The 25,083-nt window shown below is 34.8% G+C and overlaps 2 protein-coding genes across 6 annotated transcripts in view; one reads left to right on the top strand and one right to left on the bottom strand.

Moving 5' to 3' along the window:
* Positions 1-7,052, top strand: part of GckIII (Germinal centre kinase III) — a 71,473-nt gene extending 64,421 nt beyond the window's left edge. For all 5 annotated transcript variants that reach the window (XM_053749429.2, XM_053749420.2, XM_053749412.2 and 2 more), the window contains 7 exons: positions 585-730; positions 1,013-1,116; positions 1,961-2,073; positions 2,628-2,780; positions 3,138-3,242; positions 3,601-3,785; positions 4,020-7,052. In XM_053749429.2, coding sequence (XP_053605404.1) covers positions 585-730; positions 1,013-1,116; positions 1,961-2,073; positions 2,628-2,780; positions 3,138-3,242; positions 3,601-3,785; positions 4,020-4,023 — 810 coding nt within the window. In that variant the 3' untranslated portion in view covers positions 4,024-7,052. The remainder of the gene's footprint in view (positions 1-584; positions 731-1,012; positions 1,117-1,960; positions 2,074-2,627; positions 2,781-3,137; positions 3,243-3,600; positions 3,786-4,019) is intronic.
* A 66-nt stretch (positions 7,053-7,118) lies between these two features.
* LOC128672347 (integrin beta-6-like) overlaps positions 7,119-25,083 on the bottom strand; it is a 24,337-nt gene continuing 6,372 nt past the window's right edge. Inside the window, exons 2-7 of the mRNA XM_053749450.1 lie at positions 20,579-20,776; positions 19,608-19,912; positions 18,747-18,861; positions 17,822-18,170; positions 16,357-16,573; positions 7,119-9,190 (exon numbers count right to left, since the gene is read on the bottom strand). Of these exons, the coding sequence (XP_053605425.1) occupies positions 16,362-16,573; positions 17,822-18,170; positions 18,747-18,861; positions 19,608-19,912; positions 20,579-20,776 (1,179 nt within the window). The 3' untranslated portion in view covers positions 7,119-9,190; positions 16,357-16,361. The remainder of the gene's footprint in view (positions 9,191-16,356; positions 16,574-17,821; positions 18,171-18,746; positions 18,862-19,607; positions 19,913-20,578; positions 20,777-25,083) is intronic.

The following is a 25,083-nucleotide window of genomic DNA, read 5'->3' as shown; positions in this document are numbered from 1 at the left end:
ACATAATTTATATTGTAAAAGGTGTGTTGTATTTATAACAACAATTAGAAAAAGTTTTATTTTATTTTATTTAAGTGCCAACGTAAACAAAGGGTGTATCGCGGTTTAAATTTAGCAAGGCATTGTACCGGAATAAGGAGCACATATTGTATTCCTTGAGGGTTGTTCTTACACTGACCTTAAAATAGTCTTGAAAATAATTTCAAAGTCGAGTCGACTGAAGCATCTCTTTAAAAGTGAAGGTTTTTATGTTATAAGAAACAAAAGGACATTACGTATTTTATTTTTGAGCTGTTTTCTGTTACACCAAGGTTTTCTTAAGGGCTTTAATTTCGTCGGTTGTTTTTCTCTTCTTCTTTTTGATGAAGAAATGTATAATTACTAAGTACATATTAGATTCTTAATAAAGATGACGAGTCGTAAAAGTTCTTTCTAAAAGACGTGTGATTTTAGTAATCTTAGAATTACTAATATCATGTCAAATAAATATAAGTTATACGAGCTTATTAATGAGGAAAATTTGCAATTAAACTAGTTTTTAAAATATTTAGTTGTTATTTCAATTAAAATTTTATCTGTTACAGAGGCCAACAGCAAAAGAGTTACTAAAGTTCCAGTTTATCAGGAAGGCTAAGAAGAATTCTTATCTAATGGACCTTATAGATAGGTATAAGAAATGGAAGGCGCAGCGGAGCGAGGAAAGTGAGACGGAATCAGAAAATTCAGACTCGTAAGTTTATAGTAATTAAATAGTTGATTCTGTTATTAAGTCGCTCTGTAGTTAAATTACACCTATTTGAAGTTTGAGTACTCGATTTCAAATTTTCCACGTCCCATTATTATGATAAGCATAACCTGGTGGTGCACCTAGGAGGGAATTCCTCAAGGGTTTACTACCGGACATATTTTTTTTTGTCTCGCATCGTACGTAACGAGATCTCTCTGATGACAATAAAAGTTTGTCGCGAGAAACATTTTTGTACAAATGTATAATGTTGTGTTGCCTCCCCAGCGAGGAGTGCGGACGCGGCGAGGGCGAGGCGGACGAGCCGTGGATCATGACGGTGCGCGGCGGCGCGCTGCAGCCGCTGCTGCGCGACGCCGACAACAAGCACGGTCATTGTCTCACACTACTTGTTTGTGTTCGCCCTCATCTGAAGGGACCTTACGCCAATATTGCCGTTATTTTCTAGTCCAATAACGGCAATAAAGGCCGATGTGCCGCACAGTAGTTCCCTTTTGATTTGGACGACCACATTTGTTCTTTGTGACTTTGTTTGATTTGGCCAATCGTCATCCGCCTACCCTCATCTCAATTTATGTGATGTCGCAAGTCAGCCTCCTCCACTTGTCCTGTCTGATGTTTACCGATCTGGTTTGGCTATGAGGATACGATGATTTCTTTCACTTAAAGCATGTAGTGGTTGATGAAAAATGCTACACACGAGTCAGATTGATATACAAATTCATTTGTACAACTAGAATTCGAACCTGGGACATTTCGATGTCAATCGTTACACCAACACTATTTCGAACTTGTATATATTTTGTTCTCTGTGTGACTATTTAATTTGACCAGTGGCGTATGATGATAATGATAGAAAGTATGTTTTTTTTTTCGATTTGATTGTCAGTTATTAATCCGGTGCCCACACTTATCACATAGTTTATCTTACTTACATACTTCGCAATACATGCCACAAACACAACGCGATAACGCAGGTGAAGGTACAGCATAAGTTGGTCAAAATACTGTCAACATTTGTGATCTGATAGTTATTATCATCATGTATCATAATTTTTGGGGTTGGGGTATTTGTTTTCTTGCGCATGTTGTACGACTGTCATGGGCCATCGTCTTCATTTCCGACTGTTACCTCAGACATCCGAGCGTTATCCCTGTTACATCCTCAGCCGTTGATATATATCATTTATTAAAAGTGGAATGTGAATATTCCAGAAGTGCCGCCCCTGCTGCCGCCGCCGCCGGCCGCCAAGCAGAACGGGTCGCTGGCGCGCGAGGAGTCGCCGCCCATCGACAACCACAAGACCAACAACAACAACGACAACAAGGTACTTGATGACGACGTCTTGCATGATACCAGCCAATATGGCTAACTGGTGTCATTTGTTAACCAAAATTCCCGTCGAGGACAGTTCTTTATATCCATTCTATATTTACTGACATAATAAAGTGAAGCGTGGTCAGTGCTCGTGAGTCATTGATGGCAATGCTGGGCTGAATGTGTGGTGTCACGCGGCTAGACCGCCGCTGAGGAAACTCGGGCATTTGCGGCGTTTCTGGACTATATTGTTGCATTTGCAAAATGTAGGATTCTTATGATGTTGATTTCGCAAAATTGTGTATCCCAAAATGTTGAAGTCGTAAAAAGTTTGCAGTCTTCATATCCGTGACAGAAAACCTATCAGCAGCAAATACATCTTACGTATACGAATCATTCCCTTCAACGACTCGTTCCCTTCATTCCCAAAATTATTTAATTTTGGGAGTGAATGTTTGGCCATGCCATTTCCAATCTAAGGCACAGCATGTTTTCATTAAGAGACAACAGCTGACGCTTTTATTTTTTAAATTCTTTGTTATTAAACCCGTTTTAATTTTCCAGCCTCGGCAGTCGTCGACGGTGCCAGTGGTGGTTGAACAGAGGAACTCGAAGGAGAAGGAGCGGGAGCGAGACAGAGAGAGGAGCGAGCGAGAGGAGCGCAAGGAGCGAGACCACCCGCCCGCCAACAGGGATAGCGTAGTTTACAATAAAGCGGTCAGTATTGTGTTATTAACACATGATGATGATACAGTCATTTGGCGAACAGAGCTTCACACAGACAGAGCGATCGTAAGAAATCTAATACATGCGAGGCGGATGGCGAGTGAGCGACGTCTATACTAAATAGATACAAAAATTTCATTCTAATGTCGGGAGCTATTAGCGAAACAAATGCAATGTCAATCATTGCATTTGTTTCGTTAATATCAATTATAAAATATTTATACTTTGTTCATTACTGTCATCAATCAATTTGATCAAAATTCGTTTTACTTGTTTTGGCATGATTTATTCTAGTATAAGTATAACTTGAAGTTGGAAATTATAATTTGTTGTAAATTGTCACTCCAGGCGTCGCCGCTGGACCACAGAGGGGAGTGCCCTCCGACCAGCGAGGAGAACAAAGTGCGGAGGCACCCTTATCTGCAGCAGCTCATCTACCCTCTACTCAATGAGGTAAGTAATGAAGTTTATTTCGTGTTAATTTAAGTCTGCACTACGAATAAAAATCGTAAACTACGTTTGTTATGGGAAAGTCAGAAAATAAAATACGATGTGCCAAATTAGTTACAATAGAAAGTTTCTGTACATCATTTCGATCCATCTCATTCAAAGTCTCAGATTAGACGTTGTACAATTTAAAACTGTATAGGGTAAACTATATGAGAGCTCTGTCCCATGCGCCCACGCATGTGAAATGTATCACCGGCTTTTTGTAAGTTTCACGTGTCCCATTAATTTTTACGTCAGAGAAACGTGACTAGACAGCTGATAGAAATTGATTCGAGTTGATAGTAATGAGCGAGTGTTGCAGCTGTCGCGAGGCGCCACAGACGACGCGAGCGCGCGCCGCGCGCGCGCGCTGGCCGAGCTGCGGCGCGCCTTCGACAGCGCGGAGCGCGCCGCGCCGCATCTCACGCGCGCCTTCGTGCAGCACGTGGTGCAGCGAGTGGCCGCGCAGTCCCACCAGCCCGCCTCCGCCTCGCAACACTGGATGAGGTAAATCAAATCACTCTTAAAGTAAAAGAAAATTTTATATCCTATTAATGGCTGATCAAAAGACTCTCCTAATTTCTTCCACTGAAGAAGTAACGATAAAAAGAAGACCAAATACAAAAAGACCTATCATATTACCACGTTTATATAATTCACACAGTTGTAAATCGGTCTTGATATTATAGACACAGCTGCCAGTGCCTAGATTGACCGACTCATTACTATTAATTTTTCCAGGTAATCATATGGCGCGAGGCTCTGTCCGCCCCGGCCGCAGCCTGTTCAAACAGTATTCTATTCTAAGGCAATATAATTTATACATTGACTTTGTCTTTGTATCTATTCATCCATATGAGTCTGCTTCATTGGCCATAGACAAATTCATATCGATTCCAGTCACGCATAACCTTGAATTTCTTCCCTATAAACTCGTTTTTCAGTGTTGTTCAGTCATTATTGGTCTATGAACCTGGTTCAGTGAACTTGATTGCAACTGTTATAACAATTAAAGTGTTGCGAATCTGCTATTTACGACTTATATAAAGATATAAAACGCTGTTTAACATGATCGTAATATAGCGATATGTTTGAAAATTTGACGTAATTCATCTTATAACCTTCTATTTCTTTGTATTTAAAACATTGTGATTTTAATGCTAACGAATCGCAAACGAATGGTGAAGTTGGAATGATGGGTGTGACGTTGCGAACCAACAGATATTTTCGTAAATTTTTACCAACTTATTTCATTTTAAATTTAGGTGCATTCAATAACTATTTAATGCATCTTTATTACATACTGAATTTGTTGTAATTATCTGAAAATCAAGTAGCCATTTATTTGTTGTTTCTATGACTTGGTCACGCCGTAATTTGAATATTATATATTTACAAATTGTATAATATTTTAAAGTGTATTGTCAGTTATAAGTACGATTTCTGTTTGAACAGGCTTTTGTTTAAATTATATAGACAAGTTTATTATAGGGCTCATTTTCTTAAATTTCCTTTACGTATCATTGAGAAAACGCTTGTGATGCGCCCGAAGTTAAATAAATTATTAAGGGCCATTTTCAACAAAAAGAAATAAAAGAACTTTAGTTATTTCGTATGAAAATCATGGAAAGTAGAGTAAAAATAATTTTATCGTTTTTTTATGTTGGGTCATAGATATAGATACGGGCTTAAAATATTCAGAAACGCATTGTAAGTGAAATGAGTCGAGTGTCGACGAGTAGCCGCAACCGAGTCACAAAGTTGCAATGCCATAGTGTAATAAAATTTTATTAAAACGTAATCAGTACTAAGATGGTTATGTCTCTAAATATTTTATGTTATGTAAATATTCATGTGACACGTATTTTCACGTGCTGAAATACTACAAGAATCTAGCTTCAGGAGGTGAGATGGTGCGGTAACATACTCTGCAGTGATTAATGCATATGTGCATGTTATATGATCCTAATTGTTTTATATGTTTTGTTCCCGCGCTATCTCACCACTGGATCTTAGATTGAAACTACTGTTAACTTAGTTCTGTTTCAAATAAACTTGTAGCAAATGTTTATATTATATTGATCACCATTCGTTTGTATTATGGTAGAGCGGCCGACGTCCGCGCAGTCGTGTTAGTTTAATGATGTCGACGATTGTTTGTTGAATGCTTGTGTTTGCGACGGTATCGGAACTAGTAAATATTCGTGGAGAGCTGCTATTACTTCGCCAATATTTTGCCATAATTTTTTTCTAAAAATATTTTTACTAACGTGATTTTTTTGTATAGTCGGTTTTTTGTTGTGATCAATCGTCTAAATTCTAACATATTTATGTTTTAGAAAAGCGTTTTGAAACTCGCTGTAGGAAGTGTTAAGTGTCATTCCAGACAAAAGACAGCATTGTCAGCATTTATAGATTATTGTTTGTGCTTGAGCTACTGATTCGCCGTCACTAGCAGGAATGTGAACTAAATCCGTTATGAAAATTGTTATAAATTCCTTAGTTTAGTTATTTAGATTTTACTTTTGTATTCGGCTACTTACCGTTTTAAATTAATTAGTTACTAATATGTTTGTTCTAAAACCATTTTTGTCTAAACGTTAATTAAAATTATTTTATTACGGTTGATTTTTAGGCAATGTTAAATGGTAGGGCGACTTGAGAAGAGGTTTAAATATTTGTGAATATATAAAAAAAAATATTCGGGCACCAACGACCATTCGGTGTCGATTCAAAGGAACATGCTTAATACGCGACAATATTAGCGGATCGGGAGTATGTAGAATATATTATGATGAAGACTACAAAACAATTATTATTGCTGTGTAAAAATGTAAACCTATATTATAAATGTGTAAATTGTGTAGTATAATATAAAAAAGCTGTTTTATGAAGTGTTCTTATAAGCATATGGAGAGTAGTTATATCTTTCCAATTACCTATCTTCGCGCGGTGGCGAGCGGCGGCCATGCTGTGCGAGCGGTGGTCGCCGCTCGCGACGGTTCGCGGTTGCCTTGTATTTTAGTTTGCCATGTGAGAGCATGGGAGATGTTACGTTGATTTCGATGGATCAAAAATTATTTTTCCACTTGATGACGTATGGTGTAGAGAGTTGTAGTGTTAGAGGTGGGCGATAATTGTTGATTATTGATAAAATTAGGTGTTCGTGCATTGGATCGTAGTTGGTCCGCGTAGGCCGTCGCTCGGGCGGGCGACTGGATAGAACTATACCAGTACACTACATCCAGGCGCCCCCCCACGACGAGGGGCTGTTATAGCACTAGGAGGATGTTCAGGACAGCGTCGTTTGGTTCATGGGTATTTGTGATCATAACTGCATAGTTAATAAAATAAATTATATATTATTAATATAAAAGTTTGTATCGAAACCGGTAGTTTTCTGTGTAGCTCTACGTGTCGCATGCGCCTTGTTTCGTCAGCTCGAGGCACTTTTCGAAATTATTCCGAAAGTCGAGTGAATGCGGTCCCTCTGTAGGAATGCATGTCGAGATATAAATAACATCATTCATATCGAGTGCTAATTAAAGGATACATAAATGTTGCAAAGATAAGCACATGTGGTCTCGATCGGACGAAGCGAGACGCGGCAACGCGTCTATTGAATAAAATCACCGGACACTCGTGCACCACGGCTAACCACGACGCGCACCATTAGTATAATGGTCAATTAATGTTACAGCGTCTGTCATTCTAACACGTTTATGTAGGAAACAAATTTGACTCTGAAATAAAAGAAGTTATTTAATTTTGGAAGTGTTCGTTTTATTACTTTGCCTTTACGTTTATCAGAACGTCCTCAAGTGATGTAAGTAAAATGCATTTGGATATTGGAGTTTTTTATTGACTAGCTATATTACAAATTTACAAAAAATATAAATATATAAGTATCAGAATTTAGTCTTAGTAATAGGCCGATAACATATTACTTAAAATTAGGCTCAGACAATTATTTTGAAATGAAATATTTATTCAGATTCTTAGTAGGGAAAATTGATTCGATTTTCCAAAGAATTAAAATTAAATATTTACTATTATACTTAAAAACATGTTTTGTCGATTATATGTATACCAAATAAATATTTTAGTACATTTACGTGATGTAAAATATCTTACAAAATATTCACAAAATTCTTACTACCTAAATCTTAAACTTATTTTCTCGTCTTTATTTACTCGCGGAATAATTTATTAGGTATAGGTATGCCTCAAAAATCTTTGGATGAAATACCAATTTCAAACATAACAAATCGATCATATTTATGAAATAATTATATACTTTTGAATAAATTGAATATTATTTTCCATGAATGCCTTATAATCGAATTCAAATAAATTGTCATATTTCTCGAGTGGAGACAATACTGCATAATAAAGATGTTCTGAAAGCCATAATTCTCATTTGAATATGTATGAGTGAATACTAATGCAAAAATATACAGTACGAACTAAAAGCACCACAAACTTAAAACAAAAATACTATGTAACGTTCCTGAAAATATGTTAAACTAACATGGCAATACGTATAATAGAAAAAAATCTATTTTTGTAATACATCATTACATAATTTTTTCGAAACAAGAATTTGAGCATGATACGGGCAGTCTGTTTAATCAAAGTAGTAAATATTTGTTAGTATTGAAGTCTTAAAGTAAATATAAAAATAAAACAAAATCTACCGCACGTGTTTGAATGTTTTATACTTATGACCAAATTTTAAAGGCCATAATTGAACGCAATCACTATTTATTGGAGTCGAATGATGGGCGAATAAGTTTTATGAGTCACAAGATTCTATTGAATTATTGCGCGGCTTGGTACTATTTTGGACACCTACCTACGTGATTAATCAAACAGTATAGCCGTTTACATGTCAACTTATCCTACCTGAACTCTGTACGGCGGTAATAGCGGCGGTTTTGCAACAAAGGATCGGTTGATGTGCTTCTGACTGTATAACACAAACTGTTGCTGTTTACAGTGACAAGGTAAGTATGCATAATTGTACAAATAACTTATATTAACAATGTATTCGATCGAGTGTTGAATACAAGACCTACGTAAGTACCTAATTAATTTGTAACTTTAGGAACTACTAATAAATGTTTACACAATTCAAATTTTCTATAACTAACGCGATTTCCTCATTGTTACTAAACAACCTTCAAATGCAAATAAGTTTGTTTTGTTTATATCTATCCAAATGTTAATAAGAGTATGTGTCAGAGTTCAAAAAAACCCGTTACTCATTCCGTTGTCTCGGGCGCAGCGTGAGGGCCCGCGAGGCCCACACACCTTCTAAATCTCGTACAAAAACACCTACACGCCCATAAAATTCACTACACTACAACCATTCTACTTTCCAGTGTTCCCGGCACTTTCACTAATAACCGCAAATCATTTTTCTATCGGTCTTTGTAATGAAACTATGGTAACTTCTCACTCGACCATCATTTACACAATCGAGCTACAGTCGATAACCATTATTTAAATTATGCGTCATTATTACATTAATTACACTAGCATAACACCAAAATCTATTTATCAGCGCTATTGTAAGAGCATGTTTACTTTGATTAATCAAACACGTACAACTGTACCTACATCGAATGAGTCACTATTACTTAATAAATTTAATATATCACAGAAGTGTGCTTACATTCACTAACACACGTATACACACATAAAATAATCTATTTTACAATTTGCGTTGAGAATAACACCGGATGAGTGTAATTTCTTCATCAAAATGACGACGGTGTCGATCACAGGCAGTGTTGGAATGGCGTCGGCACAGGACCGCAGAGATCCGAGATTTCAAAAGTGATCTAATCGATTTTGAAATATAATACGACCCTGTAGCCGGTTCTGATGAGTCAGCCAACAGGTAACACCTATAAAGAAATAAAAATACATTTATTATGTATATGTATGAGAGAAGAGCGTGCCTGTATGAGTCAGTGGTTTGTGATGTGACGCAGAAATGACTCAAGTGTTTGCCTCCGCGGTCACAAGCTGAAAGTCAACTGTTTGGAGATGTCTTTAGCCTCTTTAGCTATAGCTGATGTGTTATAACACATCAGCCAATGGCGCGAACCTAAATTATAAAATTTTCATTTGTTAATGTTTGGTAATGTCCTCTACAGTATGGAAACTAGCTCTTGGAAGCCCATTATAGACGGCGAAAAATGCTTGAGAGTTCAAGTGGACTGTAATTTCATAAAATCACGGTGAAAGTCAAAAGATAGCCGGCCATATAATGTTCGTATAGATGATCGATACAACTTTCAAGTTCAATAAAGTTGAAAGAACCCAGTTCTACTCTCCTTACTAAACACGACATTAGCATTAGCTCTACCGATATTTACTTATATGTACGTACTATTAACTTTTCCTCAAAATCAGAGCAAGAATCCTCGTGTTCAGAATTGACGTACTTAGGTAATTAAATCGCACAAATAGTCATAGAGTTAGGTCATGATCATAAGTTCAATTAAACTGAACTACACACAGTGTCGGGCACGGTTACCAGACGTTATTTTTAGTTACGAAACTTAATATTTTCGCAACCAGGATTTTCGAGTTAGTAACCGTTAAGTAACATATCGACACAATTTCCTTGCAATCCAGAGAGTTGCGTTGTAAGTTGTGAATAATGTTGTATAGCAAATACTTAATGACCAATAAAGTTGTGATCATAAATTGAGTTAAAGTTACGAAGGCTCAGGAATGGTAAAGCTTTATGGAAATAAATTATGGCTGCGCCTAGTTAAATGTGTTTTATTGCATGGTTAAGTGACACACCGTGTCTATATAAGTGCGTGTGGAATGTACCTATCTCATTGCACATTCTTCCTTATTATTTTTTTTTCTTTTACAAAGATTTCTCAACTTATTTGTTCCGTATTTTATTAAAACATTCAACAAAACTTCCCAAAAGGGAGTGTTTTGCGCTTATTTACATTAACATTTTTTTACTAAAACTCCAGCACCAGGTTTAAGGGGCGTAAGTAAATAAATGTTTAAAAATCAAATCTGATAGTAAAGTGAGCATCATTCATGGTTGCCTAACGCTTATGAATATCATATTACAAGTTAATTTGAATGTCGCCTTGCTTGTATCAAATTATTCGTGGAACAAAATCTCGTTTAGAATTAAATTATCCAATCTTCGAACTATCGTTGCACTAAATGACATAGACCGTTTATTTTTAATGGCCCATTAACAGGTGACCGGTTCTTAATTGCGTACAAGCGATAAGAGACCAACTCGACTATAAAATTGACTGTTAAAGCCTCATTCATCGAGAATAGAAAACACACCTTGTTGATCTAAATGCTTGACGAACATTTTCTCGTAATGACAGCTGTAGAAGGCATAAAAATGTTTCCTCGTTACTTAGTTGGCAATGCCGGCTGTGTGGAGGACTGTGGGTCTTTTGTGAGATATCCTGCGACGTTTGACCTCTTATCGAAGTTCGTCATTACTATAGCTCAGACGCGAGTATTTAATGTCCTCGGGACTGGAATGCACTGCGATTGATGTGGAGTGACTAACTCCGTCCTCTCCTGCCTGGCTGTTCTATATTTTTTACATGTAAACCATATAGATTGATTATTTATTACAGATCATCCGGAAGCGAAGACGAAGTGCGAAGACGGTAATATTGAAAATATGGAGTTCACAGCATTTATAATATTCAGTTCGGTTTTTAGGATTAGGTACTTATAGTGCAGAAACCCAGTACCTAAGCAAGACATCAAAATAGTGCGGTTGTTTTCCTCTTGCATCATGGTGAGTTAATGTCATGTTCCAGGAAAATAAATAAATTTCCACATATAAATAAAATAGTGGAAATGTATCAGGCATTTCCACAAAAATTGTTATAGTGAAGTAATGGTTTCTTGATTGAAAGATTAAATAAGTACTTAAGTAAACATATATCAACATTATTGTGCTTTATCCTATTATTTTTATTCTTATGTACTTAATAAGTACTTACTAGGTAATAAAATGATTTGGCTATAATGTGGTCAATTGGTCCAAATGTTAGTATGAGCGGAAATGGTCATAAAATCAATGACTAGCTTAATACATTATTTTAATGTTCCTTTTACAAGTAAATATTAATAAATTATTGAAGTTATGTTTCCAAAGAACCGAGGAAGCACATTGATTCATTTCTGCTTATTGTTTTCCAAGAACTGAAATGTATGTATCGAATATCTGAATTATTTTTAGATGTTCGCAAAAGTCTGTATAATTAAGCGTCGCGTTTTCATACATGTCATTTAAAATAAAAGAAATGATAAAAAGTTAAATTGTATCCATAATACACAGCTTTATTGCGGTAATTTTGTAAAACATTATCAAACTAAATAAAATCACGTACCTACTGCCATAACAATGCAATTTTACCTTGCATTCTACGCATAAAATCACATCTGCTGGAATGACTCAAATTTGATTATATTCGGTGGAGCGGTTGAAGGCATAGTGGTCTGCAATACGGCATAGTATTTTTTACGATGTATTCAGGACATACAATTGGTTATAAATAGATATGATATGAACCTTCTAAGATAGGAATTTCAAAAATCACGCTAAATGTCACATTAGTCGATTAAAAATCGAGGTAATGCAAGTTGCATTTGTTTGAATTGGCCACAGATATTTTCCTAGTTCAAATAACAGTACAGCCACTTAATTATAATGAAGTTGCATCTTCAATTATTGTCAGCAACCACAAAAAGCTTTCGTTTCTCGATTTCTGTGACATGGCGACATCACAAGTTACACTACATGTCAACTCGTCCTTTAACGTCAACCTTTATGTGGGGGTAATAGGGGCGAATTTGTAATAAATTTAGATAGGTTGATGTGTTGTTGACTGTACCGTACCTATGTAGAGTATCATGCTCAAGCGTCGTTATTGTGGCTTTTTGTAGAAAAAAAAGGTTAGATACATTGAAGTATTTATTAGAAATCGGTATTTAGCTCGGTTATTTTTTATACTTGGGTTTGTCCGTTATTTATTTACTTAGCATAATGAATAGTCAATGTTATCGTCCTGAATTTCCTGGTACATGATTCAGGCACGAGCATATGGTACAAAAATATTCCGTTATTTCCTATTTTGTTATGTTTGAAACTATCAATAAAAAATAAACTTGGTTTAGCTGGTTATCTATTTGTCTTTATTTATATGTTAAAATACGAAAATCGAACATGATGGTTTTGATGCTTTCTTACGCACATAATGCCTGATGCTAGGTACGCATGGTAATTAAGTATTTCTACCATCTCCTTGAAGCATTGCCAATGTCAGAATACCATATGCTTATTCTGAATAATGAGTTTTTACTTTACCTGTTCGTGCTGTACCTATATTTTGGAATTCGAATGAAAGAAAAGTACCTACTGAGATTGTTTCATATAGATGCAAAATTAGAGTATCAACACTACAACAATTACAATATTTTCATGTGGTATATAATAATGAAAAATTATATTATAAATTAAATTATTAATATAATAATTTTATTTGGTTTTAAAATGAAGATATACATTAATGAAACCGTGTGGTTTAAAGCGAGGAAATAAAAGAAGTCGATTCTTACACAAGACATTGTGTCTTTTTTTCTGAGGCCAGTCAGAAAAAATAATGCATCACGGGCCATTGACTAGACGCAAATCCAGCCCTCAAAAAGGCGTCACAAACACCCGAACGAACAAGTGCGTGTTTCAGTATGACTTGCTTAATATTATTATAATCTTTATATTAAACCTCTTATGCTCATGTACAAATGTGAAATTTAAAAACCAATATTTTCTACAGTGTATACATGAAAGGTAAATTATTTTCTTAGTTCAAATTGTGATAAGACAATTAAGTTATGACCCTTTCTATGTGGCATGTGATATGCTGATTACCGATTCATCCCACAACGGCCTTAGCTTGCCATTATCCACTTAAGTATTTATCATAACAATGACATTAGAGATAGGACGAATCACGCAAACTAAAACGAAAAAAAGCTAGTGAAAGCTTTGCGTTATCATTATAAACGATCACATTAGTGTTTGACAGAACAAGCGGTATATCATGAACTAGGCTGAGAAGAAAGTGGTAGCCTACTTGATACGACTCAACGGACCCGTAACAATCTTAAAATATAATAAATCATGTTTTTAGCTAACTTTAGTGAATTCAGGAAGTGGTTAACGCGGTCGAATATTAAAAGAACACAAAAGAAAGTTGTATCTATTCGAAAATCTGTATCTGCTAATGCACTATGGTCTAATGACCATAAAATTTTGCTCTAAGGAACTGCATTCTCGATATTCATGTTATAAATTATCTTTTCTGTTCTCCTACTGTATCTTCCGTACTAACTGCATTTTCTTTGTAAATATCTTATAAATAAAATTCTTGCATTAAGAAATTGACCACTCAATCGTCATATCGTTTAATTATTAAAATAATGTCTTACCTAGACATGATCTATAGGATATTATGTAAATATAGAAGGTTTATCAGTCTATAATAGGAGGCGCTAGACATATACTACTTGTTATCCAACACCTTTCTCCGCGGTCTGTGTCCAATACATCATCAACATAGGGCGATGGCATTAGGGTTAATAGTGTCGTTTCGAAATTTAAATAGCGTATTGATTAGTTAAACATGTGATTAATATTGATCAGAAAATATTTCGATGACACTACAATAAGTATTAGTTAACTAGAATGTTCACCAATTCGTAAAAATCTTTCACAGGAATTGTTTATTGTGTATAGAAGTCATTGTGAAACGGGATGTTGGAAAAAAATATTGTTTCGTGTAAGTTTGACGTGGAATCTTAGTCTATAGTATACCTATATCATTTTATATTTTTGAAAGAAAAGTAAAAGTAAAAAATCTTGATCAAGAACGTGACGAGATGTATAAAATCGACTTTGTGGTGTGACCACATACTCGTACCTAGTCCATCGTGTATCTCTATTTCGCCCTTTTAATTTAAGTATAAAACTGCCACAATATGTTATTTTTTCATCTTCATATTTACATTTTAAGTTTATAATATTAGTTGTTATGTAAAATTCGTTAAATATTTTTTATAAAACAAACATATTCAATAGTAATAATACTTTAAATAATATTAGAATAGATTCAGTTTTCAGTATTATTGGTTTTAGAGATTTCATACTTTCATTGTACTTATTATTTGACTTAGAGATTGAAAAAAACATTCACTTTTTTATGATTATTATAAACAATATCTATCGTTATCTAATTTTTTTTTGTAAAGCCATCCCTAATTTAATTCCAATATACTGAAAAAGGTAAGTATACTATAATAAGTACCTTAAAAAAGTTTAAACTCCGCGTAAGTATAATAACACAATACAAGATCATTATGTTAGTCGACGTATGTATGCACCTATAACAAGTTCGGCCGAGATGTTTTTTAATTGGAGACAGTGCATTGACCTATCATCTGCATTATTATCGAGCAGCACTTAATCGGTTTATCGGTTTAATGAGCGAGATGAGTGTGGATTAAATTTACGATTAAATTTACATTTTTTTTGAGGCCGTTTCTCGGAAGGTCGGTACCGTGCGTTTACTTACAATAATAACGAAATGCATTGTTGCTTTATAGAAAGGAAAACTAGAGGTCACAAAGGAGGTTGTTAACCTTTAAGGGATTTTTGTTTACTTTATTTCTTTATGCAGTGCCTTATATGGTTTGAGCGGAATATCTTCTTAGATACCTATATTGCGAAATAAGACATTTATTTTCTTTTTACCCTCTAAATAAATAAAATAAAATTCTGGGTACATTACATTTCGCCGCACGAGATCTTTTATTTATAAGAAGTATCAATGTAACGTAAACGTAGAGGTACAATTTTAACTTTTCTTTTCTTCAATAAAAGTTCCTTTTTTCTTAATGTTTGAGTAACACTACGTAACTATTTTGTCCTCCAATCCACACTTCATGGATTATATATTATATTATTATGATGAAATTCTCGTCATCCCAATTCAATGATAAAAAAAAGTTTCGAAATTCGGTCGCTCCAATGATGTGTTGTGTTGATGTAATTACTGCGTGCTAATTACATAGTAAGGAGATAAGACGATTGAGATAACAGACGTAATAAGCATTAAGCTATAACTGGGTTATTAAACATTTCTTTGTTTAACAATTTGATTACAAACTCAAACAGATTATTAATGTTCCAGTATCCTTTATTGGTATCTTTCCTAACAATTTTGGAATGTTATTCATATGTGTTTTTATAGAAAACTTGTTTTATTAAAATTTACAACAAATATCCATTTAGTACTGAAAAGCTTGATCTTTGTTTCTTGAAATATTATTACTTTATCGTTTACGTAGGGCATTGTAAGAAATTATCTAGGTAGTTGGATAATATCGATCTATGTTTTTGAGCGCCCTTCCCATATACGGGTACTAACATCAACACTTAATATAATATTTTTTATATTATTTCCCACGAAAGTGGCCTCTGGCATAAATAAGCTTAATTAGGATTCCTATTCTGACACAGAGTTTTGACCTACCGTACTTCATGTCTGATCTTCACCTACACATGGGAAAATATCATGGAACCTAAACGGCAAAAAGTGAATGGTCGACATTTTGCCGTAGACCGGCGCAAAATGAGACAAGGCTGAGTTATGTTTGCGATATACAAAGTTTTATTACCACGGCGTTGATAATATTTCGATAGACCTTGAGTGGACAGTGCCTTTTGTATTTATATAAAATTACTTGTAAATTGTGAGTACTTTAAAACACTTGACAACAATTCATAGAGAATATATAGAAGTGAATATTCAAGGAATTACTTCATCTTTTTATGGACTTTTGGATGGATTAAAAAGCTATCAACATGCTGCATTGCTTTGACCACTGCTAAATAAATAAAAACTGATTGAGACCAAAATCTTCAGTTTTAGTAGTTGACACGACGAAACAACATAAAAATTATGCAGAATATTAAAATAAAACAATCATTACTTACCCAGACTAAACTTGTTGGCCGTATGTCGGATTCTTGTAGGACTTAATGGGCTCAATGTAAACTGGGTTCGTTTCAACTCTGGTCTTAGGGCCGTCCAGGCCTTGGTAGTTAGCTTTGCTGAGCGGAGGCGCTCCTCCCTTACTCTGCCATACGTAATAGCCCACACCTGCCATGGCTAACGCAGCTGCTATAACTAGTGGCACCACCAACGCTGTGACTGAAAATAAAATTTTTCATTTTTTTTTGCGAATAAATAAATATAAAGTCGCGCTTAATTGACGCCATTTTTGTCACAACCGAAACATCAAATTACGAATGGTAATTCTTGTTTTGTCGCGAAACTGAGATGGCTGAAGCGAAATGTTCCTTTGCCATTTTTTTAAATAAACCTTTAAAAACCAAACTAGATTTTTTGATCAAACATTACCTAGTTTTTATGTTTGTCTCCATCTAGATGGACTCATGACGTTACCACATCCGAAGACTCCCGATAATTTCATTGAAAATAGCGTCTATTAGTATGAATGGTCATCTGATTGGGGTCAACATAACAGAATTATTACTTATTAAAGAATTTTGATAACCTTGTCGATAATATAATTACAACTGAATTATCAACTCTATGATAATTACACATTGTAGGTAACAATATTTACTTACAATTAATAGTCTTTAGATCGTTAATTAAATGATTTTGGGTTTTATCTTCAAAGGCTCTGAGATCATATTTCGATAACAAACTTTAGCTTGCTACGTTAACAACATTTTCCTTTATACTTTGGTAATAATGGCGAATTTACAATGAATTTGAGTTAACCGTGTGCTTTTGTCTGTACAATATGACAAAACGGTACAGAAATACCCACAACTGTGCCCCTTCATTACTTTTGTTTATTTCTTTTTGGAGAATAAGAAGAAGATCGATAAGTCTTTATATTGCAATGTAACATCTGGACTTACTTCCTTTTTTTAATTGTTTTTTTTTTCTATAACAAGAGGGAGAAATTTAAGAAACAAAGTAGTTCGATATGGTAACCTTATTAGTTCAGGGCTTTGGAGCCTCGTTCCTGTATAGAAGTAGATAGTTTGATATATTTATAAGACCTACTTTTCGACCTTTTATTTAACGCCCCTTCTTCTTCACTTGCGCTTGGAAGTCCACGGTAGACTTAGTTTATGCCATTTTTTGATGTCAACAAGCGATGTATATCATCCTAAATTTAATAAAGAACTTTGTTTTTTTTTTAGTTAAGACTATCGATTTCGCACATAGCTTTAGCAGCAGATAGGTAATAATATAATTCTCATAATGGGTGGATCTCACAGCCTCTATATGATACAAAATATTTAGGTCAATTTATACACTGACCCCGGGTTTCACGGTGTCACAGCCTCGAATACAACTGAAAATATTTGAGGAGAGAGATAAATAGTTGATATTTATTAAAATAAATAAAACAATTACCGTTGACACCGCCGACGACCGCCTCAGCGTTGGGACAAGACTTTTCGCTAATCATCACAGCGATTTGATTTTTAACGTTTTTCCTAGCGAAATATGTCCATTTGCATTCGTTGATCATCTCTTCACACTTCACCCATATATTTCTGTGTTTGCTGTCTCTTTTCTTTGACACAGTTTCGTCGTAAGTAATGAATGTGATTGAGGTTCCGTTCTCATCTTTGTATAGGATTTCGGAGGTGGTCATACAGATGTCTTCGCAGTAGTTGTCCCAGTCGAAGTACTGCCAGCCATCTTTGTTATTGTCACAGATACAGTAATCGCCACATCTTCCATTGCCGGAACAGTCAACCTAAAATAACATTATATATTTGTATCACCAATGGCTAAGAAAGTAATAGAGCAGATGGTATTAGACTGGGAAATGTGGAAACTGATATGCTGTATCAACTTCAGATGGATGGCATCAATATGAACTAATTTCAGTGAAACGTTATCTTTCTAGTAGTTTTATACCGATTTGAAAGATATATTAAAATGTCTAGAAAAATTTTTAGGCCTATTAATTGACGTATGAAACATTTTTTTGTAGGTATGATCACACCTTCTTTGCTTGTGAATCTATTTTTATTTTTAACTCGAAGCTCGAAGTGATTGTCAAGAAAAAAACATTAGTAAGACTTTACTACAATACGTCTACACTTTATAAACATTTGCTAAACATATTATCCACTCAGAATGAATATAAAATCTTTCTCTTCCGCCCTTAATAAGCGTCGGAGCCCAAGTTCACTTATCAATAAATTATAAACTTTAGAAATGCCATGGAAATAAGTGTGTTTAGCAAGTATTTCATATCAGACATTGTTGTATAGTAAATAGTCTCTTGAGTATTGTAAAAAATATATAAATAAATAAGTTGTCTTACATCAGGCCTCATTTCGTGAATGCAGGCGACATCGCCGCGCACGTTACCATTGTTCATGTGCTCAATGTACTCCCGCTCATCGTAGGGTTTCTTCTGATCACAACGCTCGCCCGTCCTGGTGACAGGTAATAGATTAGTATAATAAAGCACTTGACATACAGAAGCCCCGTTCAAAATTAAGATGAAATAGCTCTTGGCTGGGTGAAGTTCCCACAGGAACATACATAACGTTTTTCGGAGTGAAAATAAGCGTGATTTTTTTAATAACACTGGCTGATTATATTCTCACAATGCTATTCACTTTTTTGTTGATATTTTTCTCAATTAGGCCAAAATATTCGAGGCCAAATGAAGTTCCATTTTGTAATTAGTATTAAAAAAGAAATTAGAAGTTGTATTCTCCTGCAAATTGGCTACAAACGTTTAGTTTGAACAATTAACATTCGTATCATGAAGCAACATTGCTGCAGAGTTGTTATTACAATATTACCATTTGCAATATTATTAGTGTTGTAAACTAATGCTAGTATGTGTAGACATTTAATTATTATTATTACCGGAGACTATGCAGGCAGATTGCCAAGGCAATGTCTTTGTGATAACTGTGGAAACCACCACAAGAAGGGTTTATACTTGCAAAAGTAATTTGTCTAATAAAATAAGACATTGAAAACATTAGTTTCAAGCAGTTCTATAAATTGCTTACAATTTCGAAGATTTTGCCATGATTTTGCGACCGGCTGTAGTCTACTCTATGTGGGAATGCCATGATTCTGTCGGAACTATATGGCAAATATGGGTCCTATCCACACGCCATAGGTTACACATAAATCAAGACAGCAAACAGTAAGTCACACTCACCAGTCTTCACTGCACGTGCACACGCCGCAGGTAAGGTTTCCATGGTGGTTGCATAAAGGGTCGTCCACACTCACATTTTTACTACATTGGCAGGCACAAGGCACCACGTATTCTGCCTTAGCGTACGTAACATTCTCTATCTTCAATGGAACCATGAAATGCTGGACGGGCCCGCCAGAATCACTGCAAAATTGCCCGTCCAGTTTGATCTCCAATTTCCGAATGCATGTGTCAGTATTGCAGTTCTTCTTTTTTAATTTCACTTCGGGAGCACTGCCCGAGTATTCTGTGGGAGTGACGTCGATCTGCGAACAAGAGTCCTGCATTGATATCCTTGCATTTGGTTGATTAAATATTAAAAAAGATGATCTAATTTTTGTATTTTTACATGCTATTTAGTCATGTAACTAGCTAGTTACGAGACTAAATAGCATAAGATCATTAACTAATGATCCTTCAGAACTATTACATGATCTAAAGATCCTTGACGATATAAGTGGCATAGAATTCGTTTCACTGACCACTTTGCATAATTCACACGCAAGGCTTATTATAACAGTATAATAGGTTTGTAGAGCAATTACAAAAGCATCACAATACATTTTTTTCTCATGTAGGTACTGGTTGTTTCTAATCTATGAAATATATATAACTATGCTCTCCTTATCATGCATTTACATCTGGGAAATAATTAAACCTAAGTAGTAGTAAAAACTACTTTTACGTTAAATACAAATGTTGTATTCTTTGGGAGAAGTATAAGAAGTCGGTCTTATTTCGTAGTTTCGTTTTGTAGCTGATGATGATGACACAAAATTTTAAATATTGTCAATATACAAGTTTTCCTATTATGTATCGTATTTAGTTACTAGGTACTCTTACAAGTACTGGCTGTTCCTATTCCTATGCAAAAACTTGTGTATAGCTCCTAGTAACATATTTTTACTACTAATATTACATGATATTCTTACATTAACTTTCACTGGCGTCGAAAATTCAGTTTTTTTATCCGCATCAGACACCTTCATGAAATCCGCGAAGAAAGTCGGGCTGATCATCGATGTCTTGTTTCCATCCACCCGTTGCTTGGAGAAGACGGGGAAGATCTCGTTTTCTCTGTATGCTGTGCACTTGGATTCACCAAACCAGAGAAAGCTGCAGTGAGGCTCCTGAAACAAAAAGTCTTGATTCACTTTAGGTCCAATAAGATATTAAAGACATTAAAATAACTGAAATTGGATATTTTGAGATTCTTAAAAGTAGGCTTTTAAGAATCTCAAAATATCCAAATATATGTAGGTAAGTATATTATATTTTTCATTATGACATATTCAAATGTAACTAAGTATTTAGTTGCAAAGACTTTCCTACAATTGAACATTCATATAGATCTAATTTTGTGATGTTCCCTTCTCTCCTCTCTCCCTTCGACAAAGATCTACCTGAACTGAACTTATAGAGTTAACATAAAACGGAAATAATTTAAATTCACCTTACCCATAAAGTTACGATGAAAATATTTCTTTTCCTACAAGGCTTTTGACTCAAAATACTTAAACGTGCAACGTAGCTATTAGTAATACGTAATATATTTATTGTCGCTTTAACATAATAACAGATACCAAAATGGCTTTATGTCTTAACATTTATGTTAAACTACCTATTAATAGTTGTCTTAACAACCATATAATTTCATACAATTTAATGTAAATAAATAGACTGGCGCCACTATCGTAGTATATACCTATATGGAAAAATATTATTTACTTGTTTATTACTGAGAGTAACGACACAAATAAATTTTGTTTTTCTTTTAGTGTAAACATCGATCAATATACAACATTAAACAAAGACATGGCTTTTTCGATTCTTGTCATTCCTATATAGTTCCAGTATTTCCTTAATTCGCTCTCACTGTTCCTTTTTCGAAGTTTCCGCACTTATTTGCCAAAACTATTTTTATCCGGAGAATCATCCCGTTGAAATTTGGGGAATACGATTGCAGACGTCTTCTGTCGTGAAGTTTTTTATTGATGGCGTTAAAATAAATTTCTGACCCTGCAAACTGGAAAATTTGCGAATTGCATCTGTTGACTGCACATGCTATGAATTAGACCTGGACATTTTGATAACTAGTCGAATAATTAAAGAAGTCCGACATATTAGATGCGGATGCAGTGGGACCTGTTTCTAACTCGATTTATATTTATTTATTTATTTTATGCGTTACTCATTAACCGCGTTCTTGCATGCCGATAGTACATTCAACTGCATACTTACAACTGCGTACATTTAACTCCATGGACCTCTATGCACTGGTAATAGAGGCTTCGGATGGATTGATGCACATGAAGGTCGCATATGTATCGAACATCGGACATATGAACCAGTAGTCAACATGGCATTAGGTATTTATGATGTTTTTTCTTTGTTGTCTTAAGAGGCTTTAGAAGAAAATCTTACTAGATTTTTTTAAATCGAAAGACTAAAAAATTTAATTAAATTTCTCAATTTAGTTATTTGAAATTTAACAGATAGGCTCTATACAACGTTTGGATTAAATCACGATCCTTTGAAAGGCCAATAAACCCTTAAGTACTTTGCGCATACGAAATGGTATGTGGGTGTAGAGCAATAATAGCAGAGATGTCGACGATTATTCCCTTTGCCGCCCTGTACAATACGCCGTCTCTTTCCATCTATATGTCTACGAAAAAGACCGAGGAATCTGGTCTAACCGTTTGTAATAAGTGGGTTCTCGTAAGGTGTGGGTGGTGAGCCATAGTATATTGAGAAATGTGGCTCCCTTGCGACACCACGCTGTAGTACCAGTTCTATAAACAGGAACATTATTTAAAAGTGATAAAATTGCGTATATTTCTATTTTTATTCAATTACGGCCTCTGTAGTGCACCAGTAATAGTTATATTGTGGTATGCTTTAAACCAAATGCATATTAAAAAAATAAAATTTTGATGTGGATAAGTCACAACAAAGATTCTCATAGATCACGTGCAAAAATTTGAAGCCAAAATTGTTTCTAATTGAAATTCAGTGGAATATATCGGAGTAAAGTATTCCACCTTCCCAAGCTTACCTACAGAAAAATGAAAAATTAATCTCTTTGGAGTGAAAGAGTCATCGTTTGTTTTTATTTTCAAAGTTAATATTTTGCCTTGGTAGGTTGTTATACCTTTTTACATAACGCCCGCATCTACGCCGTTGTAATTTCATACTCTTGACTCGACAGCTTGATTTTAGTTTCTAAGGGAATTTAAGTTTAAAAGGTTATAAAAAGATTTAACAAAAGCGGGATAATACGGGACGAGCTACACTTTACATAATGTCACTGAATTGCTTTTATCCAAGTCAAAATCGTAAATAACTACTTATATGTATGTATAGTCCAAGCACATCAAGGTTTTCAAATCATTGCTATTCTCCTATATCCGGCAGACGCAGGGTAATATTTTTTGCATTTAGTCAAGAGCACCACACTATAGACGTGATTAAAATAGGTTAAAATTTAGGCTTATAATAGAAATTGGGTCAATTACAGTTAAACTTGGTTGCGAGCCTGGTAGCAAGTATGTTATTTTCCTTGAAAATCAAAAGAGATATTATACTTCAGAAAACATAGTAACTCATCCCGAAATAGTACCAGAGAAATGTAGACAACCCAGATCTCAAAATAACACCAAACTATTTCTCAAAAATAGACAGCGTAATGATTACTGAGCCATTGTTGAAATAAATTATGAGAAAACATGAGTAGACCGAAGACATGTGCCAATTTGTATAGTTCTTAGAAAACGCGGTCATCGACCTTTAATAAAAGTAGGAAAATGTCGTCGCTGTGACTAAGACACTGGGGGATATTGAAAAATCGATGGGATGCAGACTTCTGGATGCAATCCAAGTTTAAGTGCATTCTGCAAGTTGGAAATTTATGGGGCATATAACGGGAAATATGATCTACGCAGAGAATACCATGACTCAGTTATGAGAAGAGGTAAGGTAATGAAAGTAGCCTCTCCACAGTTTATGGCAGAACTATCAGCAATTTCTCAAACAAAAAACCGCACAATCTCGAAGAACAATTCGATAAAGATTTAAATATCTATAAATACTTATTTCAATTCCCAGCCAATGATGAGCTTATTCTAGCTAGGGCTTAGCACAACGAAGGTAATCAACGGAACAAAATGCAAAATAAAGAAAGCCAGTTGAGGTCAGGGTCAAGGAAATAAGGACGTATGTCACTGTCAAGTCCGAGTTGACGAGTAGCTTCGAGCGGTTGAACTAGAAACCATAATGAGATAGTGGGTGAGAGAATAACGACCTGTGTGGCATGAGCTTAAAATTTTCCTGTTTTTAAAGAAGATGGTTTGTTGTTATTAGGTGTGGACTGAACGAAGAGATGGATAAATAAGAATACAAAAATATACATGACCAAGGTTAAAAAGAAAAACAATTGCTGAGAAATGGGACCGAGTATGGTTACAACAACTAAAGCAGAACGAGAAGTTTGAATGATTAAAGGAAATACTTAAAAGTCAAGAAATATTAGGGCAGTAGTTTATAGCGTGACAAATAACTATTTAAAATAAAAATTGACGTGAAAAAGTGCCTGTGAAGGTCTAATTTCTTAATAAATTATTTTAATTTAGCAGGCAGGCTGCTAAGCTGTTGCCTAGCAGTGGTGAGATGATTGGTGATTCTAAAAGCAAGAAAATTTCAGAAAAATTGTAACTCATGCTTGATTTAACAGGTAAGATTGACAAGCATAATGAAGAACGATTTAAGCATAATGAAGATGATTTATATAGAAATAAGTAATAGCTATCTACTTAATTTTGTATTTATAAGTTTGAATGTATAAATAAGTAAAAGATCATTTCAAAAAACCAAATCACTGTCAAAGTCAAAATTGAATCATTACATCAAGTCCCGCCACTTCTTACAACGTCGTACATCCGAATGAGATTGCGTCGATCGACTCTCGCGCAGTGGTACTGCAATAACGCGCCCTTTGTACTGACTATACCAATTTTTAAAGGTAAACCTTGCGCAAGGCGTTAAAACTGAGATGTTTTATGAATATCGTCGTAAAATATGTTAATAGGTAAGTGGAGCGGGGCTTAATTTGCCTTGATTGGCGTTCACGAATCTCCCATGTATCTGCCCAGTATGGGAGAGATGCATGTAAGTATTGGGTATTAAAAGATAAGAGTCTTATCTTTGATAAATTTGTTCGATCTTCTCGGTGGTAGTTGTTTAATGGCTTTTGGTGGTTTTGTTGCCTTTTTTGTTTAAGCAATTTATAAATTTTTGATTTGGCATAAGTCTGTTTTTTTACTTTTAGGTTTTGCTGAGCAGTTTCTTAATTCTAAAAATTTTATTAATTCTATGCAAAAAATATTTTGTGTCATTTATAAAAACGTTCTCAATTTGGCCGTCACGCAAATTTTATAGT

This window comes from Plodia interpunctella, chromosome 1 (assembly GCF_027563975.2).
Source record: "Plodia interpunctella isolate USDA-ARS_2022_Savannah chromosome 1, ilPloInte3.2, whole genome shotgun sequence".
In the NCBI taxonomy this organism is placed as follows: Eukaryota; Metazoa; Arthropoda; class Insecta; order Lepidoptera; family Pyralidae; genus Plodia; species Plodia interpunctella.
This window is presented reverse-complemented; position numbering and strand designations above follow the sequence as displayed.